Source organism: Leptosomus discolor, chromosome 13 (genome assembly GCF_034619465.1).
Source record: "Leptosomus discolor isolate bLepDis1 chromosome 13, bLepDis1.hap2, whole genome shotgun sequence".
NCBI classification, from domain to species: domain Eukaryota; kingdom Metazoa; phylum Chordata; class Aves; order Leptosomiformes; family Leptosomidae; genus Leptosomus; species Leptosomus discolor.
The window spans coordinates 3,214,009-3,234,934 of NC_141403.1; the positions used below are offsets into that span (position 1 = coordinate 3,214,009).

Sequence of the window (20,926 nt, forward strand, 5' to 3'; positions counted from 1 at the left end):
TGAAGAGAAGTGTTTCAGATCAAAGGCAGTAAGAGCACAAGTTCTTTGAAAAACATACACAAAACCCCCCAAACGGTGAGCATGGACAATAGGCTACTGGAGGAAAACTCCAAGTAGTCAATTCTCCAATATCTTTGAGGCTTCGTATCTATTTTTATTGGGGTCTGAATTCAAAGAGCAGCCATGAATTCTTTCACCGAGGGGAGAAGACCACGCTCCTACATAACACTCTCTGGTTTTAATACATGCAATGGAGGAGAAAGAAAGGAACTAAGTATGTGACATCTCAGTAGAAGACGAACCTACTGTATCCTATTTGTCAATCAAAAACTTGCGGTGCTGTCACACGTGTCCATCTGACAGCAGTCATCACCAAGGGGAGGAAAGAAACGAGCGAATAAATGCCCTTTTCCCTTAGAAGCACGGACCTCATCTAAAGTCATCGGGTGGTTTGGCTGTTTCAGGCAGACTGAAACACGCAACCTCCCCTCCATCGCAATGCCACCAACGTACACCCCTCACCTCCAGCACTGCAGCAACGCCTCGCTGGCAGAACAGGTGCCTCTTCTCCTACAGACCATTTCACTTAAAGCCTTCCTCTTCTGTAATGCTGCGTTTAGAATTTACATTTTGGGGGAAGAAACACAAAGTTCTTGTGAAGTCTGAATATTCAAATTAGGACAATGAATTTTATTTTATTATTATTTATTTAGCAGGTCATGCAAGCTCTCCTCATGACACGTAACTCCTATCTGAACTCGGAGGGAGGGCGGGGGAAGGAAAACCTTTTGTTTTCTGCATGCTGCATCATACTCCAGAGTATCTGTTGGGTATTTATCTATGGAGACATACCTCAGTGAATGTCAAAGACTAATAAATATTAAATTAGGGTTGCTTAAGCTTTAGCACTGTGCTTGGTTACTGAGTCAAATCTCAATGAGCTGTTCAGCCTGCCAGTGCTCTCTCTTCTGCAAGAACAAAACTTGTGCTGCTCTATGAGGAAAAAGTTCACGAGGAGCAAAACAACACCTGAATTTCCCAGTTTGAAGCAGCAATGGGAATTTATACGGAAAAAATTCACATCCTTGTAATGTTCCTTAACAAAGGAAGGAAAGAAAACCGCAGAAATATTTTGTTCCATGGAGAACCCCACATGTAGCAACGTCAATGAACATTGGATCTGCAAGGATTGAAAATTTTATAGGTTTTTTTGTCACTATGTCTGAACAGATGCTTGGAAGAGTTACTCTTGCATAAAATGCCTAATGGGAGAGAAGTAAAAAGAGCATGTAATTGTAGAAAACACTACTACCACCAAAGAGAAACCTGCTTTGAAAGCCTCTCCATGTTATCAGTCTCATTTTGTCTTTCCATACAGACACAAAAAAAGGTTGATAAAAAAAACAATTATCTAACTGATCAGGCAAACTTCTGTGTTTAAAGAAAAGCAAAACAACTTGCGTGGGGGTGTATCGTGCAAATTCTAAATACAGACTGCCAGTGAATCAAAAGGGTAAATATTTTAATTTCCAGGAGCAAATATTGTAGTTTCTAGGAGCAAGACGGGAAAAAAAAACCCAACCAAAACAAACCCAACCCACGTTAAAATTTAAACATCTCAGGGCTATAAAATGTAGTGCACTAAATTTTTAATTTAAAGTGGGCAGATTCATTAGGAAAGCTTGACAGTGGTCTCATCTGACTGTGTCTGAACACAGTGAAAAAGATGAAAGGAGAGGGCTCTGTCCCCAGCTACACAACCTTTTGAGATTGCAACACGAAAGATCTGGAATAAAAAGTGCAGTTATATCCAGGCTTGTTGATATTCAACCTCACTTTTCAGTTTTCCTGCTTCCTTCTCAAGCGATTTCCCAAGTAGTTTTAAATATGTGCATCTGTTTAATTGTTCCAACCCTGCAGCACATTCATTTGGGCTGGCTCCTATTATCTGGACCAACCAGTACTTCAGTCATGATTCAAACTGCGATTGAACACCCTTCTCTCCAAAGGAATCCAAAGTAATATTGACTTGACCTTCCACCAACTGCATAGACTCCACATCTTTCAGGGGACGAAAGGCTTCCCCTGACAGCATAAGGATTCATACGCATTTTGATTTTAAGATGACTTATATTCTTCCTTCCTTTACCAAAAGCAAAAAAAAACAAAAAGGGAAAAAGTCACAACTAAAGCAGGGAAGATCAGGCAAATTTAGTTTAAAGTCTTGTGTGCTGTCTCTCAAATTAAGATTCAACCAGTTGGTCTTCAAAGTTGCTTTTTACATTACAAAAGAGGGTGGGGTTTTTTTTCCTTAAATAATTTATTTGAGCCCCAGAAGAGCCCAGGCACTGAAGCCAGCTCAGGTTGTGCCTTACAAGCTCCTCAAGTGTTTCAGACCACCTCTTTGGTACTTCGCTGCAGAGACCATGTAGGAAACACCCAGGAGTCCCATCCAGCCCTGCCCAGCCCAGACTGAGACACTCAGCTGCCCAAAACTGCTCGTCTGCAGCAAGGTCCCTTACCAGCAATTACACTTGTCTCCACCTCGGATGGTGGAATGAGAGACGCTGAATCTTCTCAGCTTGAAGGAAGAGCTGGGCAAGATGCATCCACCCCCAAACCAGTTTGTCCAAGATTAAGCTTCTCCCCACTGTACACCTGTTTCCTTGGATGAAACAACTGTCGTTGGCCACGGCTGACCACACTGCAACAGTCGCGTCTGAACAACAGGGCATCCAGTTTGCTTCACTGACCCTACCCGCGCAGCGAGGAAGGGGTGAGGACAGACTGCCTCACACCACTACTGGCGGTACTTTGGGCATTGATGTAATCCTTCAGCCTCACGGTACTGTGATCAAACCTTGCCCTGGGTGACCATTAAATACTTCACAATCAAGAGAAAGGAGATAAGGCTTTACTTCTGCGATTTCCAATCCCTCTGCAAAAGCCTGATACAATCAAATTGCTTCTATCCAACCGATGATGAACTCAAGCTATCACCCACTAATACCCAAGAAGAGAGCAGAGTCTCCCATCCCCCTATTTTTTTTATGCCTGCCAGCAAGAAGACAGATTTATTTCTTTAGGATTAGCATTTTGCTATTGGAATGACTGGATATACCAGTACTGTTGCAACAAATCAGCATAAACCATAATCTTGTTACAAGGCTACGGGACAGATTAATCCACTGAAAAATCCAGTTTGTTCCAAGACAAACTTTTCTCTAGCTGCAAATACAGAGGGCATCTCTCTACAGAGACACACTCTCTACACAGAGACAGCATCTCAGCGAGTCTTCAAAAAAAAAAAAAAAAAGAAAAAAACAACCCCTGTTTGACCTACTGCAGGGAAGAGGAGCACAAATATTTTAAATAAACACAAAGTGGAAATCTGGTGCCACTGTCGCTGATGGTAAATATTCTGCTGATTTTAGCAATCTCACAGTTTGAACCTTGCCATCTTGCTTTCTTTGCGTTCATAAGAAAACTAGTGGGGGGGGGGGGGAAAAAAGAAGAGTAACAACACAGATTTCACTGAGCTTTGTTTGTGTTTGTTTCAAGCCTTCAGAACAAACACCCCGGAATGAGAAACCTTACTTTTTAGGAACTCAAGCCAAACAAGCAGAAACACATCTTTCAACACAGACTGCTCTCCACCCCCACACAGGGGAAAAAAAACCACGCAGTACAACAACATCTGAACATTTCCATTCCAAAACACAGTAACTTTCTGCTGCTATCATAATTACTGTTCTTATTAACGCTGAGCATCATCAGATGTAACTGCAGATTTGCTGTATCCTCACCACAGATTAAACTGTAAGATGGATCCAACAAAACAGTCAATCACCACGGTTCCTTAAAAATCACCCTAGAAAGTCTCAGCCATTCTTTAATCTACTCCAATACCCTGCAACACATTGAATAATGCCAACTATTTATCATGGCATCTTATATTTGAAGGAAACAAAAAAATCAAAAAAATATCTTGGAGTTACTTCATTACCTAAAACCTGAGATTCTTACAGAAGAAAGTTTTCTGGTTTTGAAGTTACCTAAGATCACAAATCTGAAGTATTAAGAATAAGAGCAAAGAATGCCAAGTTTAGCTACACTTAAAATGACCACAGCATAGAAATATTGAGAAGGAGAAAGCTAAATAACTTTTCATTGCATGCAAGAGAGGTTCCAGCCTAGTTTAGTGTTACCATACAGAGAGAGAGAAAGGAATTTTTACGTCAGTCTCATGTTTAGTTTATTTTCCATTTTAAATTCTCATGGCCCAAGTCAGGGGGAAGAAAAAAAAAAAAAAAAGAAAAAAAGATTTAAAGTATTTCTTTGCCATTTGCAATCAAGGCTTGGAAATAAGGACTCCAAAGAGTAGCTTTCATAAGCAGTCCGGTAGGTACGGATAAAGAGAGTGACAGTGCCACCTGACCAAAAGAAAAACACAGCAGCAATGAGAACTCTGAGCAGCCTGCTGCCATCCAAATCAGCTCCTTCAAATCCTTCATTAAGAGAGCCTCGGTTTTCTTTCGTTAGGGGCAAGCACTCCTCATGCTAGAAAGCTCCTCCTCAGGTGCACCTATAAATATTGCGAGGTCCACTGGAGGATACACTTCCAAGCGCCTGTTTAGCATCGGATGCCTACCTGGAGAAGGTTAACACTTAGAGGTGGGAGGTCAGCATTCAGCATTGCACTACATGCTTTCACTGGCCTCCTATTTATTTCTGCAGAACGGATGCTTTAACTGATAAAACTGAGGGCGGCTGCGCACCTTAACCGCTGCAGAAGTCACCTCTCCCCGTGTGCAATGGTGGGGAGCCTGGTCAGGAAAGTCTGGCTAAAGCTCCCCAGACTCAGGATGCTGATGAAGAAAATTTTAACCTTACCAGCCTCACGGACTTGAGGCCTAGCATTTGAATCTCGATTGCCCTGGCAGACAGAAAAGCAGCCTATTCATTCAGACTTTTCCTGGGCACAGCATGAGAGCTGGGGAGCTCTCACCGACAGTTATTTATAATGAGATGATATTTTAAAATAGCATCCAAGTAAACATGCTCGGTCCTCTCATTACATATCCCAAGTCCTAAAGACACACCACGCCGCTTTGTGCTGCACAGCGGCGATCCCTGTTTGAACCTGGGCTATCTCAGACGAGCTCCCAATTAAAAATAAAGCAGCCCAAACGCAGGAGCTGCTCAAGCATAGTTTTCTTCGGCTTTGAAAGAACTCATCACCACACTTTAATTTGTCTCTGATTTTTTTTTTTTTTTTTTTTTTTTTTCCAGCCTCGGATAAGGACGGAACAAAAAACAGCTGGAAGCGAGCAAAAGTTCAGCTCTGCTCTGAAGCCGGGTTGCCGCCTGGCTGCTTGCCCAGTGGCCTGGCCCATCTCCCCGTGCCCTCGGAGGCTGCGCAGGCACTAATTGATTGTGCACACACAGCACCCGCTTGTCGGGGCTGCCCTTGCCTTTGCATTTTAGCTGTGTCCATCCTACCCGCTCTGCTCAACCTGGAAAAATTCAAGTATCACTTCCAAGAAGGTAATGGCTCTTCAAACACAGGCTGACGGCGTACAGGCACAGACATTTGGGATGTTCAGCTGTAATTAGGGACCTGTTTGGTTTGGTTACATCCTGGAACAGTAAGAGAATCTGAGCAATATGGGCATACTAACAAGAGGAACGCAGTCAAAGCTGCACCAATTTCTTTCCTGGTCGAGACCAGTCCTAATCCTGAATGCAATTTATTTCTACTGTTTCAGAGAAATCTACAGTTAAACTGTAAGGTATAAAACCAATGGCTTTGTTTTAATGAAACATAAGGGATAAGTGAATAACAGCCCTTTGATAGTATTTTTATCGTCGTAAGGCGGCACAAAAAGAAAGAAAACCCCTCCTGGGAAGAGGAAAGCGTCTACTGCTGGTGAGCAGCGTGCAGCACAGAGCGAAGAAAAGCCCATCATGCCTCACTTTCCCCTTGAGGGCACATTTATCTTTGCCCACAGGCCATTTTGGTCTTAGGATATTTTGGCATATATTGACAGGAACCCAAATGATATTTGACAATGCAACCCATAACGCACGCAACAGAAACGATCTTTTCCTCCAGCTTGCCCTACATTCAGCTGCAGTGGTGTTGCAGCTTTGCTGTTTGTCTACCGCCACATCCCGGGTTCGGTGCAGTAACACGCATGTGTAACCAGGCACAGTTCGTATTTTCGTACGGAACCCCATCATCTCTCCGAGGCACATCTGCACCGATGCTTTCTGTGTTTTCCTGCTGTGAGGATAACGCAGCTTCACGTTCGAAGACCAAGACAGAAAAAGAGACCGACCATAATGAAATTACATAAACGCAACTCAGGTAAGATCTTGAATGTTACCCGATGTGTGTGGTTACGGCCCCGTTCAAGGAGGAAAAGGGGCACTTTGACATTTTAATAAACAGAAGCCTGAAGGAAACTGTTAAGAAAGAAGCAGGAATAACGCAATGTTTTGGAAATGAGTCTTCCAACAAGGAGACACACACAAGATTCTCCTTCAAGCTAGTCACATCATACAACAAATGGAAAAGGACTGCTATTATTCTTACAAATACACAGCATCTCCACTCCCTTTCAGTGCTGGCTGACAAAAAAAGAAGCATTACATGCAAAGCCTACCCTATTCACATTTGAGTCCTGCCAGCAAAACTCCCTTTACTGAAGTTAAACCAAACAGCACGCCAACAGCTAAGTGCAAGACTCCACAGAGGGAGAACCCCGTGTTATCGGCACTGATACAAACCATCTCTCTGCAGCGAAGCCCAGAACACCTGTCTCCTTCCAGCAGCAAGGAGCTGCAGTTCCAATTTCTGGTCTCAGCGACCAGAAATTTTCAAGTCCACAGAATTGTCCGAAATAACTTTCCCTGCTTGCTTTCTCACCTCTGCTAGCACATACACAGCCATCGCTCCCGATACACGCACAGCCAAACATCACGCTGCTGTCTGGTGCAAGAAACACCCCGACCTCCTCCAAGCTGAGGGAGAAGAAGAGGGCATGGAGGGATGGAGAAGCAGAGTTTGCACAGGAGCTGTAAGAAGCTGGAGGACAGGACAAGAGCACAACAACAACGTGCCAGTAATGCTGGGAGAAATGAAAGGAAAGACTGTCCTGTCTGAAGGCAAAAAAGGCTAACAGAAAGACAGAAGCAGCTCCTTGCACCGCTCCATTCTGCTCCTGCTAGACAGTACTGGGTGTTTTACCTTACAGCGACCTTGGAAGCGACTGCAGGTAACTTGCAACACGTACTGGAACCCCACAAGTGCAGGACAGTAGCCTGGGGATGGACTGAACGACATAGATTGGAACCAAGGGCTCCTTGAATCCAACCATGCCCCGAAGGGACCCATTGAAAGATGCAACAGGAAAGCTGGACAAGAAGAAAAAGATCTGTGCACATGTGCCTTTCCCCACACCCCCCTTCTATAAAAGGTTTCCTTCATCTTCCCGCCCCAATCTTCCCTCTTTCATCTCCAAAACGGTGAGGTGCCAGGAAGCAACAAGAATAGTCGGTGCTTGCTTTTAGTGGGGCAAGTTAAGTAAAACTGCCAGCTGAAACAACAACAACAACAAAAAGCTGCAAACAGAAAAACAAACACATGGAAGGGGGTATCCAAGCATTTGTGGATTACTTTGAAATAGCTCCTGGAAGTAATTTACTAAGTGAGTATTTAGACTGTGTGACTCTTAGGGACCCAGATGCAACGCGAGCGTGCTCGGCTTCAGCCCAGCTCACCCAGCAGCAGCTGCTGCAGCACGACGAGGGGGGAAACAGCTCAAACAGGGCCAGCAGGCACAACTTTGAAATGACTGCTTGGGGTACGCACGGGGACCTTCCTCCGCTCAGGTCACTCTTGGGCACACAGCCCTTCAGTCCAACACCTCGCCTTCGGAGGACTCTGGCCTGTCGAAGGGGGGCTTTTGGTCCCTTACTCAGCTTTTCCTCCCACCCTCCCAGCTCTGACTATAACGAGAAACTCCCCAACTTCCTCGCCGCCGCCACCACTCTGACGGAAAATTTCCCCCTGCTCATTTCACAAATATGGTTGCAGCATGTTGTGTTTTACATCATATTTACGTTTGAGTCACTAAGGTTCAGCCCTGGCAGGAGGCAACTCCAGAACCAACTTCATCAGGTTGAGCTCTCAGGCATCTTCCAGCCTCCAAGATGGTACTTAAACCTTTATCTTTGGTTCTCTTGAGGAGCCCAGCGACATCCTCATAGGCCAAGGAAACATGCACGAGTTCGAGTTCTCCGTGATTACAACCTGCACCAGCTACAACACCGGGAAAGAAAAAGCCAACAAACATAAGGGGCACTTTTCAAACAATTTTGCATTTCCTGAAGGTTTGCACCTCCACGGAGCTCCAAGCGGCCTTCCCTGCCACAACACAGTTTGCTGCTTCTCCTGGTAAAATCACCACCCACACCTCTGCGGGGAGGACACCAGCCCTTGCCTGGGGGTGCACATGCCACAGCCCCCGGCACGGGGCTCCCCAAGCCCCCTGAACCCACAGCCCCAGCAGCTCTCCCTGGTCACTTCAGGTCTGTATCGTGGCTTGGTCCAGACACTCGGTGCGCGTTCCGCAGGCTCAGGAGCACCTCCCTCCACACACCGGGCTTGGCCCGCGAAAGCCTGTAGGATCTGGCAATTCTCGCTCCCCATCTGCGACCACCCTAACACCTCTGAGCTCATTTCTCCCACGTAGACAGCCGCTGCAGCAGCTGTTGGTGTCAATGCCTTGCACGAGCCAAACGCAGTTACCTCCTTCCCCCACCCCAGCCACCCCACCGACCCCTTTCTGAAGGCCAAGCTTCTGATCACTCCTTTGCACAAACTGAAAGCCAAAGCAAAAACGACGGGACGAGGAGGCTGGACTCCAAACCCTTCCCACCCCCAGGAAGACATTTCTCCCCCCCCCCCCCCCCCCCCCCAGCACGCAGCAACAAGCCCAACGGGGCGATACACCACGCAGCAGCAGTGCAGGAGGTACGGAGACAGAGCTTCTTGCTGATGCAATGCCCCAGCCATGGGTGCAGGTGCCCGGGCAAAGCTGAGACACCAGCAGTTTTACGCTGAGGTGCACAGCACCCCAGAGGGTGCAAAGCAGACGTGGCCCCGCTCCTCAGCAAAGACACGCTCTTCAATCTGCTTATCCACCCCGGTTTGACATGCCTGTGCGAGGCCGTCAGAGGAGCAGATTTGGCTCCCAGGTGGAGGTGCAGCGAAGTTAGCTCCACAAGCTTTTCATAATGTAAATGGTATGAAAATCGCAGACCACAAATGCCACGTAAAACTCGTTCCAAAGGGAAGCACCATTAAAAGCAAAAATTTCAGACTTGAAATATGGGCTCGCTGGCTTTTATGAAGGTTGGTTTTGAGTCATATGCAATCCACACTAAGATGATGAGTATTTTCCTATAGGGGAGAGACTTAAGCTTCCCTAACCCAACCAACTTGTTACTCCTAATGCCAAAAGGAAATACAGCAACACCCATGCCCTTCGCCGCTGACAAACCACCGCTGGAATGACTGGAACACGCTGTAGCTCTTCCCACAACTTCCATCAAATCCTGGAGCACTAGACCACGCTGTCCAATATCCTCCAGCACTTCTTCTTGGCATACTCCCTGGAGTTGCCTTTGCTGGGCTGTTACAGGGAGTGCCAACGCACATAATCACCGAAGCCAGGAACACCTAGTTCCAGAACAGCACTTACAGACAAAGCATAGAACAACAAAACCCTTCTTTCCTACCCTAGACGTGTACCATTCCTTACTACCATCTCTTGCAACAGCAGCATATGATTCATCACACCCCATTTGTTTTAAGGGTTTTACTAACTGCTCAAGACACCTTAATTCTTTTGATTTTACATGTATCTTGTGCCTCATCTGAAAGTTACACATAATTTAAATGAAAAAAAAAAAAAAAGGTAACAAAAAAGCACCAAGGCACTAATCTTATTCTAGGACTTTATCCATGGAGTTATATAGCACTTGAACGCCAGTTAAGGCAAGACTAATGGTGTTTCTCCTTCCAATAACTGAACGACAGAATTATCCAGGAAGAGTTTGTCCAGGTATGTAGACAAAGGCTTCACCTAAGAGAGTCAAAACTTTAGAAACTGAAACAGAGAGTTACGATTTTCACACCTTGTATGGCAGAAAAGAACATGAACGTTGATTAAGCGTGTAAGAAGCAAGAGCAAGGCAACTATTTTGCATCTTAGCAGCCCTACCATACTACCAAGGGTCCAGCGCAGTGCAAATGCATACTGATTAAAGAACATGCAGTACACACCACTGTATATTAAATTATTGCCAAACATGAAAGCAGCTCAAAGAAATCATGGATTTTTAGGTGTAGAACAGGCACGCTGCTGAACTCTAGCCTCACTGGAAGCCTGTGGCACACCTGGGAATAGGCGTTGCCAAGTTACTGGCCTCCATCTCCAGGAGAGCACTATAATCTTCACAGACACCATTCAGGAGCTGCAGATTTTAAATGAATTAAAAGCTTTTCCACTGAAATGTTTCTGGAACACGTCTCTGCCAGCAGGGGAAAAGAAAAAAAGCAACCAAAACAAAAACCCAGGAGCAGTGGTTAGTGGCAACCTATCAATTGTTTCTTCATTCAATTGTCTTGATGGAAACAGCAGACCACAAGGTAAAGGAGGAACGAAGAGGAAGCGAGGAGGAGACGCTTCTGAGATTCTACTTTAATGGCAGAACACGCAGTATAAACAGTTGGAGTTTCAAAGCTGCTCAGCACGTAAGGAAGAAATCAAGCTACGTGGATGCAGCATACCTTGAGGATTTTTGCCTTCGAATCAGAGACACTTGCCTGTCTGCACAGTAAGAGAACTGTCACCTACCACAGCACACAACAGACGGCCACACCTAGAGTGGGAAATCGGATCACGGCCATTGCCCAGGGTCTGAGCATATCTGAAACCTCTTTCTTGGTCCCCTCGGAGGCTCTGCCCTACCCCCACACGATTCCTTTTAAAGATTTATTCAACAGCGGACTACTGAGACACCCTGCACTCGCTTCTCGAAAGAAGGAGGTCATTCAAGACAATGAAAGCACGGATAGCAGCATTCAGACCTTAAAAGAATAAGTCTCTTTGTAGCTTCAAAGTATTGTTCAGCTGCACAGATAACCCGCATTTGTAGAGTGACGCAAGACGAAATTTTCATTATGTACGCGGCCACGCTGTTCTATTGAGTGCGATGTTCTTTGACAAGCTCCAAGGGTGCTCAGTTTCCAGATATTTGGAACCGGAATAAGCCCTACAGTAACGCGCTGCAGGGAACAATAGTTCCCTGAACGTGACTGGGGTAGACGGACAGAAAATTTTTGAAAGAAAAATTCTTAACAGAAAAGTTTTGACATGAAAAGTTTTGAAATGGGACAGGGAGAAAAAAAAAAAAGAAAAAAAAAGAAAAAAAAGAAAAAAAAAGAGAGAACCTGAAATTAAATACGTAAGTAAAACCTCTTCATCCCCAGGAGCAAAAGCAGCACAAACTCACTATTCACCCACTGCTGATATTCACAAGAGTTCACTCAGGAGTAAGAAAGAAGAAATCATCCTCTAAATTCATTACCTATTTTATAGATTATCCCTTTCTTTATAGCCACTAATTTTGTCATTTCATCTTACAGCAATCACACCTTTACAGTGCATAGAGAAGAACGGCCTTTGGAGTCTCAGCAGCTCATCACAATCCAGCCTCTCCCTTCCAGAAAAGTTCAGCGTGGTTTCCCCACCACGCGCAGTAGGGAATCACTTCTCTGTGAGTTGAGGACAAGTGCCACTACATTCGATCCCAAGACCACCAGTTTCCATAACATTATGGGTTTTTTTTAGAGCATGCATGAATATGCTTATCCCTTGTGAAAAAAATTAAGAGGACCACAGGCCCTCTTAATCCCTGAGGCTTCAGTCTTTGAACACAAGCTGTGAATTTTGGTGAAGTCTTCCAGTTCATACCTAATCTGTCGGTGAAAACTACCTGCTGGCAAAGGGCTGCTCTTTACTTGTGGAAGCTGAGCGACAGCAGCCGGGGAAAGGGGAGTTCCACTAAGAAAAAGGATGACAAACGTTTAGAGTCTGAAGGGAGCAGTGAGCTTACGGGGAAAATAAAAGCTCGGCCTGAAGCTCAGCTCTACGCAAAGCAACGCTCTGCGGATCGCAACCCTGATAGCATTTCACTTTTACCCTCCAAAATTATCCTTAGAAAAATAATTAGAAGGCATCTAAAGCCCCGAGATAATTACGCACACCATCGTTTCAGCACTGAAAACAAGACACAGCCACCGCTTCGCTGTGCACCTTCTCTACTGACCACCTGGCGATGGCCAGCCCAAGCCCCACGCGCAGCCGAGCAGCGATGCTCACCTCCTGCCCCGCTGCAACAACCACGCTCTGAGAAGATCTCGTTCTGCTTCATGTTCCCAGAGCGAAATCTCTTCCCCACCGCACCCACCCACAAGCCTCTCTGTGTCACTGGGGTGGGATTCGGCTGTGACAATGCAGGTCAGGATGGCGGGGGGAGAGGGCAGGGACAACACAGCACAAAGCTCGCTCCTCTCTTGCTCTTCGAGTCTTGCTCCTTTTCATCTGAAACAGCCCCCTCAGTGAATTCCACAGCGTGAGAGAAAGTCCAGTCATTTTCTTTGGTACGGTGTTTAGCACTCTTTCAGCAGTTTTGTATTTGAGTTACCCTCTAGAAATACTTAAGCCATTACATATGTTGAAAAAACCCAGACGAAACATTTCCTTTCTCTCAAGTGTGACAGGTTTTCTTTTTTGCAGTCTGTTTGTTCAATTAATATAACAATATTCACCAGCAAAATATTAAAACACACAAACAGACTAGAACAAACACAACTTGACTTGTGACTTAGCAACATCCAAAAGCATAACCTGGGAACGCAACTAAACAGTCTTAAAATTTCATCTGAAAAAAAGAAGTTGACAAATTTATCATTTTGAGATGGATACGGTAGGCACTGATGCCTAACTACTTCCAACTATACCTTGATGCAATGACAGACCACTTCTTCCCATTCCTCCTTCATCCTAGACCACCAAGAAAAACCCACCCTTCTTAGCAGAGGACCAAATTTAGTGCGCACAAATATTTCACAACTTCATCCTGTCAAGAAATCAAACTGCACTACTTAAGGGCATTTTTCCAGGAGCTGCGCATCCAAATTTGAAGAACAAAACTGCATTCATCATACCCCTTCCACCCCTTCAAACTGAAAGGCCTGAAGGTGAAGCAACAGTGAAAAACTGGAGATGTTGTGTGGGTATCACCCAAGAACGTTATCCACAGAGTGGCTAAACTCCATGAAGGAATGTAGAAACAACAGAGCAAGGGTGGCATTTTCTGAAGAAAACACATCTCCAGCTTTTCAACCCTCTTCTACACCCTGGTCCTCCAGAAGAAATGAATTCTGGCTTTCACAAAACCTCAGGATGACTGAAACAACCAGCCTAGAGACAACTCGCTGCTACAGACAGAAGCCAACCACGAAATCAAAAGGTGACTGAAGACAGACATCTACAGGTGGTTTGATTTCCAACAGCACGAAACAGACACAGCTCCCGCTGATCTGGAGAGGAATTCAGCACCGAAAGAAGAGACGAGGCCATTTCTGCGCACCTGAACCCTGACCCGCCGATGAGAACCTGCAGGCTGCACCTGCAGCGGTGCGGAGGAGACAAGAGCTGCCTCCTCATAGAACAAGACACCCCTTGGTCAACAGAGGTATCCTCAAACTCCCCGAGAGCTGGGTGACACACATTTGGATGGGGCTCTGCATTTATTTTCTTCAGTACTGCTTCAAGAAACTCTCTGTCAGAGCTCCGCTCGTGAGCTTCGCCAGACAAGGACGGGGATGCAGAGCAACCACCCCGGGGCAGCAGATGCCCCGGTCACATCCACAAACATTGCAACGATCCCAACCTTCCTCCTGTAGGAGGCTGCGTGCTGATTCATGGTTGCTTTCTCTTAGTGCAAGGCAACCTCCTTTGGAAACAGAAAAAGCGTTCGCTTCGTCCCACCAAGACCACGGCGTCTGTGTTCTTTATAAAATATTGATTCATCTGCCATCTGTACTCCCAGAAGTTAAAAGGTATGTCCGTGCGAGTAGGAACAAGCAGTCCCAAGAGCCTCTGCCTGCACGCTGACCTGGCCAGACCTCCCCCAGCTCCAACCCAAAGCCCTTAGCCCAGTGCTGTACCTGAGCCTGCCTCCCAGCAGGGTTCAGCGGGGGGTTGAACCATCACTCGCAGGACACCTACACCAACAGCTGCCTCGTGTCTGGCCATCTCGGGGCACGGGCAGAAGAGCTCAGGTCTGTTTATGCTCTAAGCGTGGCGCAGGGGACAAAAAAGCCTTTGCACAAAATCCACTTCATCTCCCCATCAATTGTGGGGTATTCCCGACACCAGGTCTGACACAAGACCAGGAAAAAAAATAATTAAAAAATTTACTTGCTTCAAAACCCATGAACTTTCTCTACCTCTAAAGCTCTTTCAGGTCCCTTCCAATGAAGCAAGGCAAGAGGAGCGGGGAGATTGGGAAGTACAGCACGCAGAGAGGGAAATTAGTAAGTCATCAATACATACATCCTGTTAAAGCCTGAATCACTGCCAGGAATCTCAAGTAAATTGACAGCCGTAAGTGCAGTGACTGGAGGCCATCTTAGCTGTTTGTAGTGACAGAAGGTATTACCACGAGGAACTCCTGAACACACCAGCTTTGCCATTCTCACAGGGCAATATACGTTCGGCAGGATGAAAACCAGCCAGCTGCAGTTCAAAAAGCAAAGCAGCTTTTTTTTTTTTCAACCTGCTCCTGAGCGCCGGCTCTGAGGAAGCACTACAAGGGAAAGGAAAAGTACTGCATAATCAAGGGACAAAGTCAAAAAAGCCCTGGCTTGATTCATCACTGGATTATGGGAACTGCAGTTAAGTAATAAACCAATCCTGGTCTTGACCTGCACACCGGGAGTTAACAGAGGACGATGCTTGTGCTCATTTTTAACTTTTCAAATCAATACAAAACTTTAAGGGAACTGTTCTATTACACCTTGTAAGTACAAGGTGACTTCATAAGCTAAAGGAATTTAAAAGCCTGGAAATTTTTCCTCATTTGTCAGTTATCTTCTGCATTCTCGTAGAGATGAGGGAGTCAGACAGTTTTCACGGAGCTGCCACACAACGTACACACACGCTATTATAAAGCAGCTGCCTGAGCCCTTATAAAGAATTCCCCCTATTTCCCCGGTTCTCTGTGCAGACACATTACTTTCGAAGACCAATATCCAGTAAAGGTAAAACGCTGCTGTCACAGCTCTTCTGTCAGACTTGTTTCTTATTTCTTGGAGTAAACAAAAAGCTGCAGACTTGGAAACTGCAGAGGAACACCCAAGCGAACACTAATAAAAGTTATCCGGAGGCTGTAAAGCCTTCTTACGTTACTCCCCTTTTTACAGGTCCAGTGGCTTTTTTAGTGAAGTGGAACATTTGGGATTTCGCCCGCTTGGCCATTTAACATCCCTTCTTATTTGGCCCCGGTGTAGCATCGCTCCATCACAACGCTGGCTCGCCAGCACCGAAAATGCCCTTCCACGGTTGGAGACGGCGAGGACCCTCCCGAGGGGCAGGCAAACCGCCCTCCCCGAGCTCCCCCGGACCCTCATCACGGCAACGGGGCAGGGAGAGGCGAGGGGGTATCCCCCAGATATTTGGATGCAAAGCAACGCACGGACTCCGGTGCAAGCCGAAGCCTCACGCCCGACAGCCGGTAACGGCGTGGGGACCGCACGGAAAGTCCTCCGGGGTGGCACGGGGGTGCGCCCCGGGGGTCTGGCAGCCCGCCCCGGGAGCGGCCCCCGCCGCTCGCCGCCCGCCCGGCCCCGCTCCCCGCTCCCCGCCGCCCCACGCACCGCTGTCCAGCCGGGCGATCTGGGGGAGCCGGTACGTGCTGACGAGCAGGTCCAGGGGGACGGCCACCGCGCTCCACTTCACGTCCTTGAGGCTGCAGCCCAACGGCGGGCCGGGGTCCATCTTCCCGGCCCGGAGCGGGGGCGAAAAAAAAAAGGGGGGGGGGGGGGACACACAAGGAGCCAGACGGGCAGCGCCGGCGGGGCTGCAGCCAGCGGGGAGGGGGGGGGGGGGGGAACCGGGGAGGAGGGGGCAGGCAAGGAGCCCGCCTCACTCAGCGCCGGCCGCCGCGGGACATGCCGGGCTAGGCAGAAGGGGTGGCCCGCCGGGCGGACGGTGCTGCGGCTGCTGCTGCTGCTGCTGCTGCTGCTGCTGCTCCCGCCGCCCCCCGGGACCGGCTGGGGCCGCCCGCCGCCACCGCCGCCGCGCCTGGCCCAGGAAGCGCCATCCCAGCACTGACTAATCAACAGGGTGCGAGCAACGCCTGCGCAGCTGCCGCTCCTCCCCGCGCCGAAAAGGAAAGTGCCGGGCTGCCCGCCCGCCCGCCCGCCCGCCGGGGAGCCGCCGCCGCCGCCGCCGGGCCCGTCCCTCTCGCTCCACCCTCCGCCCAGGGCCCCGCCGCGGGGAGCCGTCGAGGCGGCCCCGCAGGTGCCCCACCACTCCCCGCGACCCTCCGGGGCCGGGGGGGTTGAACGACCCCTGGAGAGGGCTGGGGTGGGCGCTGCGCTGCGAGAGGGGTCGGAGCCGCCCCGGGAGCGCGGGCGGAGGGAAGGTTGATGGCGGGGGTTTGGCGCAAGCCGGGGGGGGGGGTTGCCCGGCGGCTTCTCGTTGGATTTGGCGTGGGGAACCCTGTGAAATTCACCCTATGTTTAGGAAAAAAAAAAAAAAAGAAAAAAAAAAAAAAAGACAATCCAACGAGGTGGCAACTTGTGCTGTTTCGCTTCCCACCTGTGCGCCGTGGATGGGTAGTTAAAGTGTGAAGAGCAGCGCCGAAAAATCCCCGACGTATTTCTGTCATTGTTACTGCACGTGCAAGTGTGACATATATTGCCTGTTCAGGGGAAAATTCAAAATCAACTACTAGTTCTCTTTCCAAAGTGGCTGATGTGATGAAGCCTTACGCGATCTTATGCGATTATATTTAATGTTACTATTTTTTTAATGCACTTTTATCTCCAGACTGCTAGACTGCAGAAACTCCGGGAAATTGAACCAGCAAAACAAACCCCTGGGTGGTTGCGCTGTACTGTGCTTAAGTTTGTTTTGTTCACTTTTGTGTCAAAACTGTTGGTTTTATTGCAGTAAACTTGGCCGCGCTTAAGGCTGTACTGCTGACTAGAAACGTAAGAGCGCCTTTCGTGTAAAATAACTGAAAACATCCCCAGCCACCGTCTCTCTCCAGGCTCCATCTTCCCCCGTGCCCATCTCTGAGGCTGCGGGGCTGGCAGAGCTCCGGGAAGAGCTGCTGGACCAAGAGCCCTCCTCACGCCCGGCGAAGGGGCAGCCGCGGCGGCCGGCCTTTGTCACCGCTGGTGCCAGCAGCTCCGCGGGCACGAGGAGGGCTGGGACAGACACGCTCTTGTCCTGCTCTGCTGCAACCAGGCTGGGACTCTCTCCGTGCTCTCCAAGATGAAACAGAGACCGTGGCAGCCAGTCGGCACAGAGGATTACAGAAAACACAAGTTATCTCGCTTTAAGTGGATCCTGGGTTGGTTCGAACCTCGTCCTGATGTGGGTCCGTGCTTTAGCTACGCAGTTTGGCGCTGGGATTCCCCAGCACTATGAAGAGCCTTGGTTCTCTACGCTCCGTCATGCTGCTGTCAGATCCTACCTACCACAACGGTTACCTTTAAAAATACGACACTGGATTTTTTTTTTTTGCAAAGTAGCTTCCCTTTTACCAAGTTTACCAAATGCTTTGAACAACGTCAGTGAATTAAGCTATTGAAGTGCGAAGTAAGATAACAGCTGGGAGCGTTATTGTTGAAATACGGAAAGCAAAAGGACGGTTTTAACTCGATCAGGTTGGACGGGGTTATTGGGTGCAGTGTGTAAGGCAAAGCAGATCAGGTCAGACTGGGATTCACCAGCACTTGAAGCGCTAGTCTGTCAAGAATTGCTTTGTGTTTCTTGGGTACCATTAATTCCAGGATAGATACCGTCTCACAGCGTATGCTTCTCTCAGACATCATGCACTTCTGCTGTCTGGGAAGAAACGCATCTTTCACACAGAAATAGTTAGTGCTGATTTTTCTCTAAAGGTTTTCTCATTCTTCAGATGGGTTTAGATGTCCTATGGCTTTTAAGTCTGCCTTCGGGTAACTGTGTTTGTGTTCTCGACAGCCAGTGGAAACCCAGCCCACTCTTACCTGTCCTACTGGAACAAGATGAATTTTTAAAAATGTAACTTCCAGATGCTATCTACATTTCATCCAGTTATTTCCAGGGAAAGAGACATCACAAAGCTTACTAGTATTTAAATGTCTCGCTGGAGCTCTTAGAGTGACTTTGTTGTGCGTCCTCGCTGTACTGTAGCTCAGCCTTGTAATATTCTGGTATTACACACACAGTATTCAAACCACCAGCGTGCAGGAATCTCAAGATGATTTGTTTTAACTGCACCTTATGTACAATTAACACTTTAGATACAGTAATTTCTCTGATGCCTAGCAATGCCTTAGCCCCTTAGTGTGATCTCTTACCAGAGTCTCCCACTGGTGCAAAATGCTAACGAAGCCATCGGACCTCGGGAGGAATCCCGGTGAGCGGATCTCCCTCAGGACCAGGGCCTCAGCGACACGTCGTCTCAGGGCTCATGTCTGTGTTCAGAGGCAGCCTGTTACGGACCGACAGCAAATTGTCGCCATGAAACCATAAGCAGCGGGACTCGGAATAACCCCTGAAATGATTCTTAAATGCATTTTGAATTGACTGGCTTTCACGTTGATTTCACAACACCTTTATGCAGCAGGCTGTACAATCTCTAGGATATGTTTATCCCATTGCCGAGAAAACGATTTTCAAAGCATTTCAGATCATCATCAGTTCGTACCTATGCTAACATTTGAAACGGAGCTGTTCACAACAAACTGATCTTAGCACGGATCTGGTAACATGCTTGACACTGTAGTGTGGGTACACCAAATAAAACTCTGAGCCTTATCCAGTAAGTTCCATGTGGAGCCGTCAGTATTTCTTTAAAACCCCCATGAATTTGCATTCCACCTTCCTACTTGTGATTTGCCTTTATATGAAAGGCCTGATTTTCATAATAAACATGTACAAGTCCAATGGGGAACAACAGGTGGTCATTTCAGGATCAGATCCTAAATACCTACCTTTGTCTGAGGCGAGGGGGAAAGAGAACAATGCATTTGTGACAGCTGATGTCTGCACATCGCGTGTTTTGAAAGAGAACGCTGTTCCTGGCTCACTGGCAAAATCCAAGAAATCTTTGCTCATGCAAGGTATTCTAGAGAGATCTGAGGGTCTGGTGTGAACATTCACCTTGTATCTTCTATTTCACTGAGAGAGGTGTCCTCTTTTTCCAGTCAAATCCCTTATTGAACCTTTACTATTCTAAAAATTCCACCCATGGGAATTGGTGCAACACTATCATCCAGCCAGGAACTAAACGAAGATAATGCTCTCAACTTAATCCTGTTTTCTAGTTGGGAAAACACCTCCGAACACAGAATGTTCCAGTTTGCTGGGAGGTTTTTTTGTCCTTTCTAGCGAGAGCGCTGGTTTTCCCCCAGCGGCACGCTCCTGTGAACGTAGTCCACAGCGCATATGCTTAGAAAAAGGCAGTTGTTCTGCTCCAGGAGGGCACCAGGTGCGAAGAGGAGAGCACCCAGGCTGCCTGGAGGGTTGGGTGAAGCACGCTGCACCAGTTAGCAGGGCTGAGGCATCCTGCAACCACTGAAGTATGTGCATCGCCCTAAGGGGGACCAGTGACTGGATCACACCTAAGCCATGAGTAGTAGAAATCTTGGGGAGAAGGGAAAAATGCATAGAAGAAATTCCTAATATTTGAAATTCTGATTGGCTATAAGAAATTAAAATTATGAATCAACCTGGCCATCTTTTACCTATTTTCATTCTTAGGAAGAGGAGGAGGAACTAAATGGAGACCCAAACTCTTGCGAGTTCAGGACAGCTTGAAGTTCATCAGAGCTCCGCTGCTGAAGGCAAAACTGCAGAATATGACCTACACAGAGGAAGGAGAGGAAGGGAAATAAAGACTAACGGGGCTGAATCATAAGCTCTTCAATGACCTGAAAGAAAGGAGAAAGTAGGTCAAATTACTAAATTATTAATAAATGTACAGACAGCTTATGGACAAAACCAAAAAGATAAGGTCCCAAAATGTTAGAAAATTTTATTTCAAAGATAGCAAGGGTGTTGGAAAGATGCATAGTGAGAAGACGAAGGAGAAAAATGGGTCTGTTAATCCATAGAGGGGGAAATCTATTTAATCATCACCTAACGACTGGTGATGCTGAGATGCCAGTATCCTTAGTGCCTTTTTTAAGCTCAGTCTTCAATTTAAGAAGGCAGATGTGATTTCCCTAATAGCACCACTGACAAAAGTCTTAAGAGCTTCGGCTAGAAAAATGAAGAAGTAGACTGGAAAATACTTAGATAAGTTAAAGATTTTTGGATAGACCGGACCTGATGAAACTCCCTTAAGGTTCAAACAGTGTTAGAGCTGCTACTGATTATCTCCAAGAATCAAGAGAGAATGAGTGAGGAAAAGGATTGCATCTCTCTCTGAGGGTGGAAGGAAAGAGCTCTACAAACTGGTTAGATCAATTTCTACTCAAAAAAAAAAAAAATTAGAAAAAAGAGATTAAACAGCTAATCCAAGCATTTGCAAGAATCTGGAAAGTAAAGACAGGAGAAGTAAC

The 20,926-nt window shown here is 47.1% G+C and overlaps 1 protein-coding gene across 1 annotated transcript in view; it reads right to left on the bottom strand.

The window, feature by feature from the left end:
- The window catches only part of GAREM1 (GRB2 associated regulator of MAPK1 subtype 1), a 96,851-nt gene extending 80,712 nt beyond the window's left edge, over window positions 1–16,139 (bottom strand). The window contains exon 1 of the mRNA XM_086472659.1: window positions 16,019–16,139. Coding sequence (XP_086328785.1) covers window positions 16,019–16,139 — 121 coding nt within the window. The remainder of the gene's footprint in view (window positions 1–16,018) is intronic.
- Window positions 16,140–20,926: the final 4,787 nt, after the last annotated feature.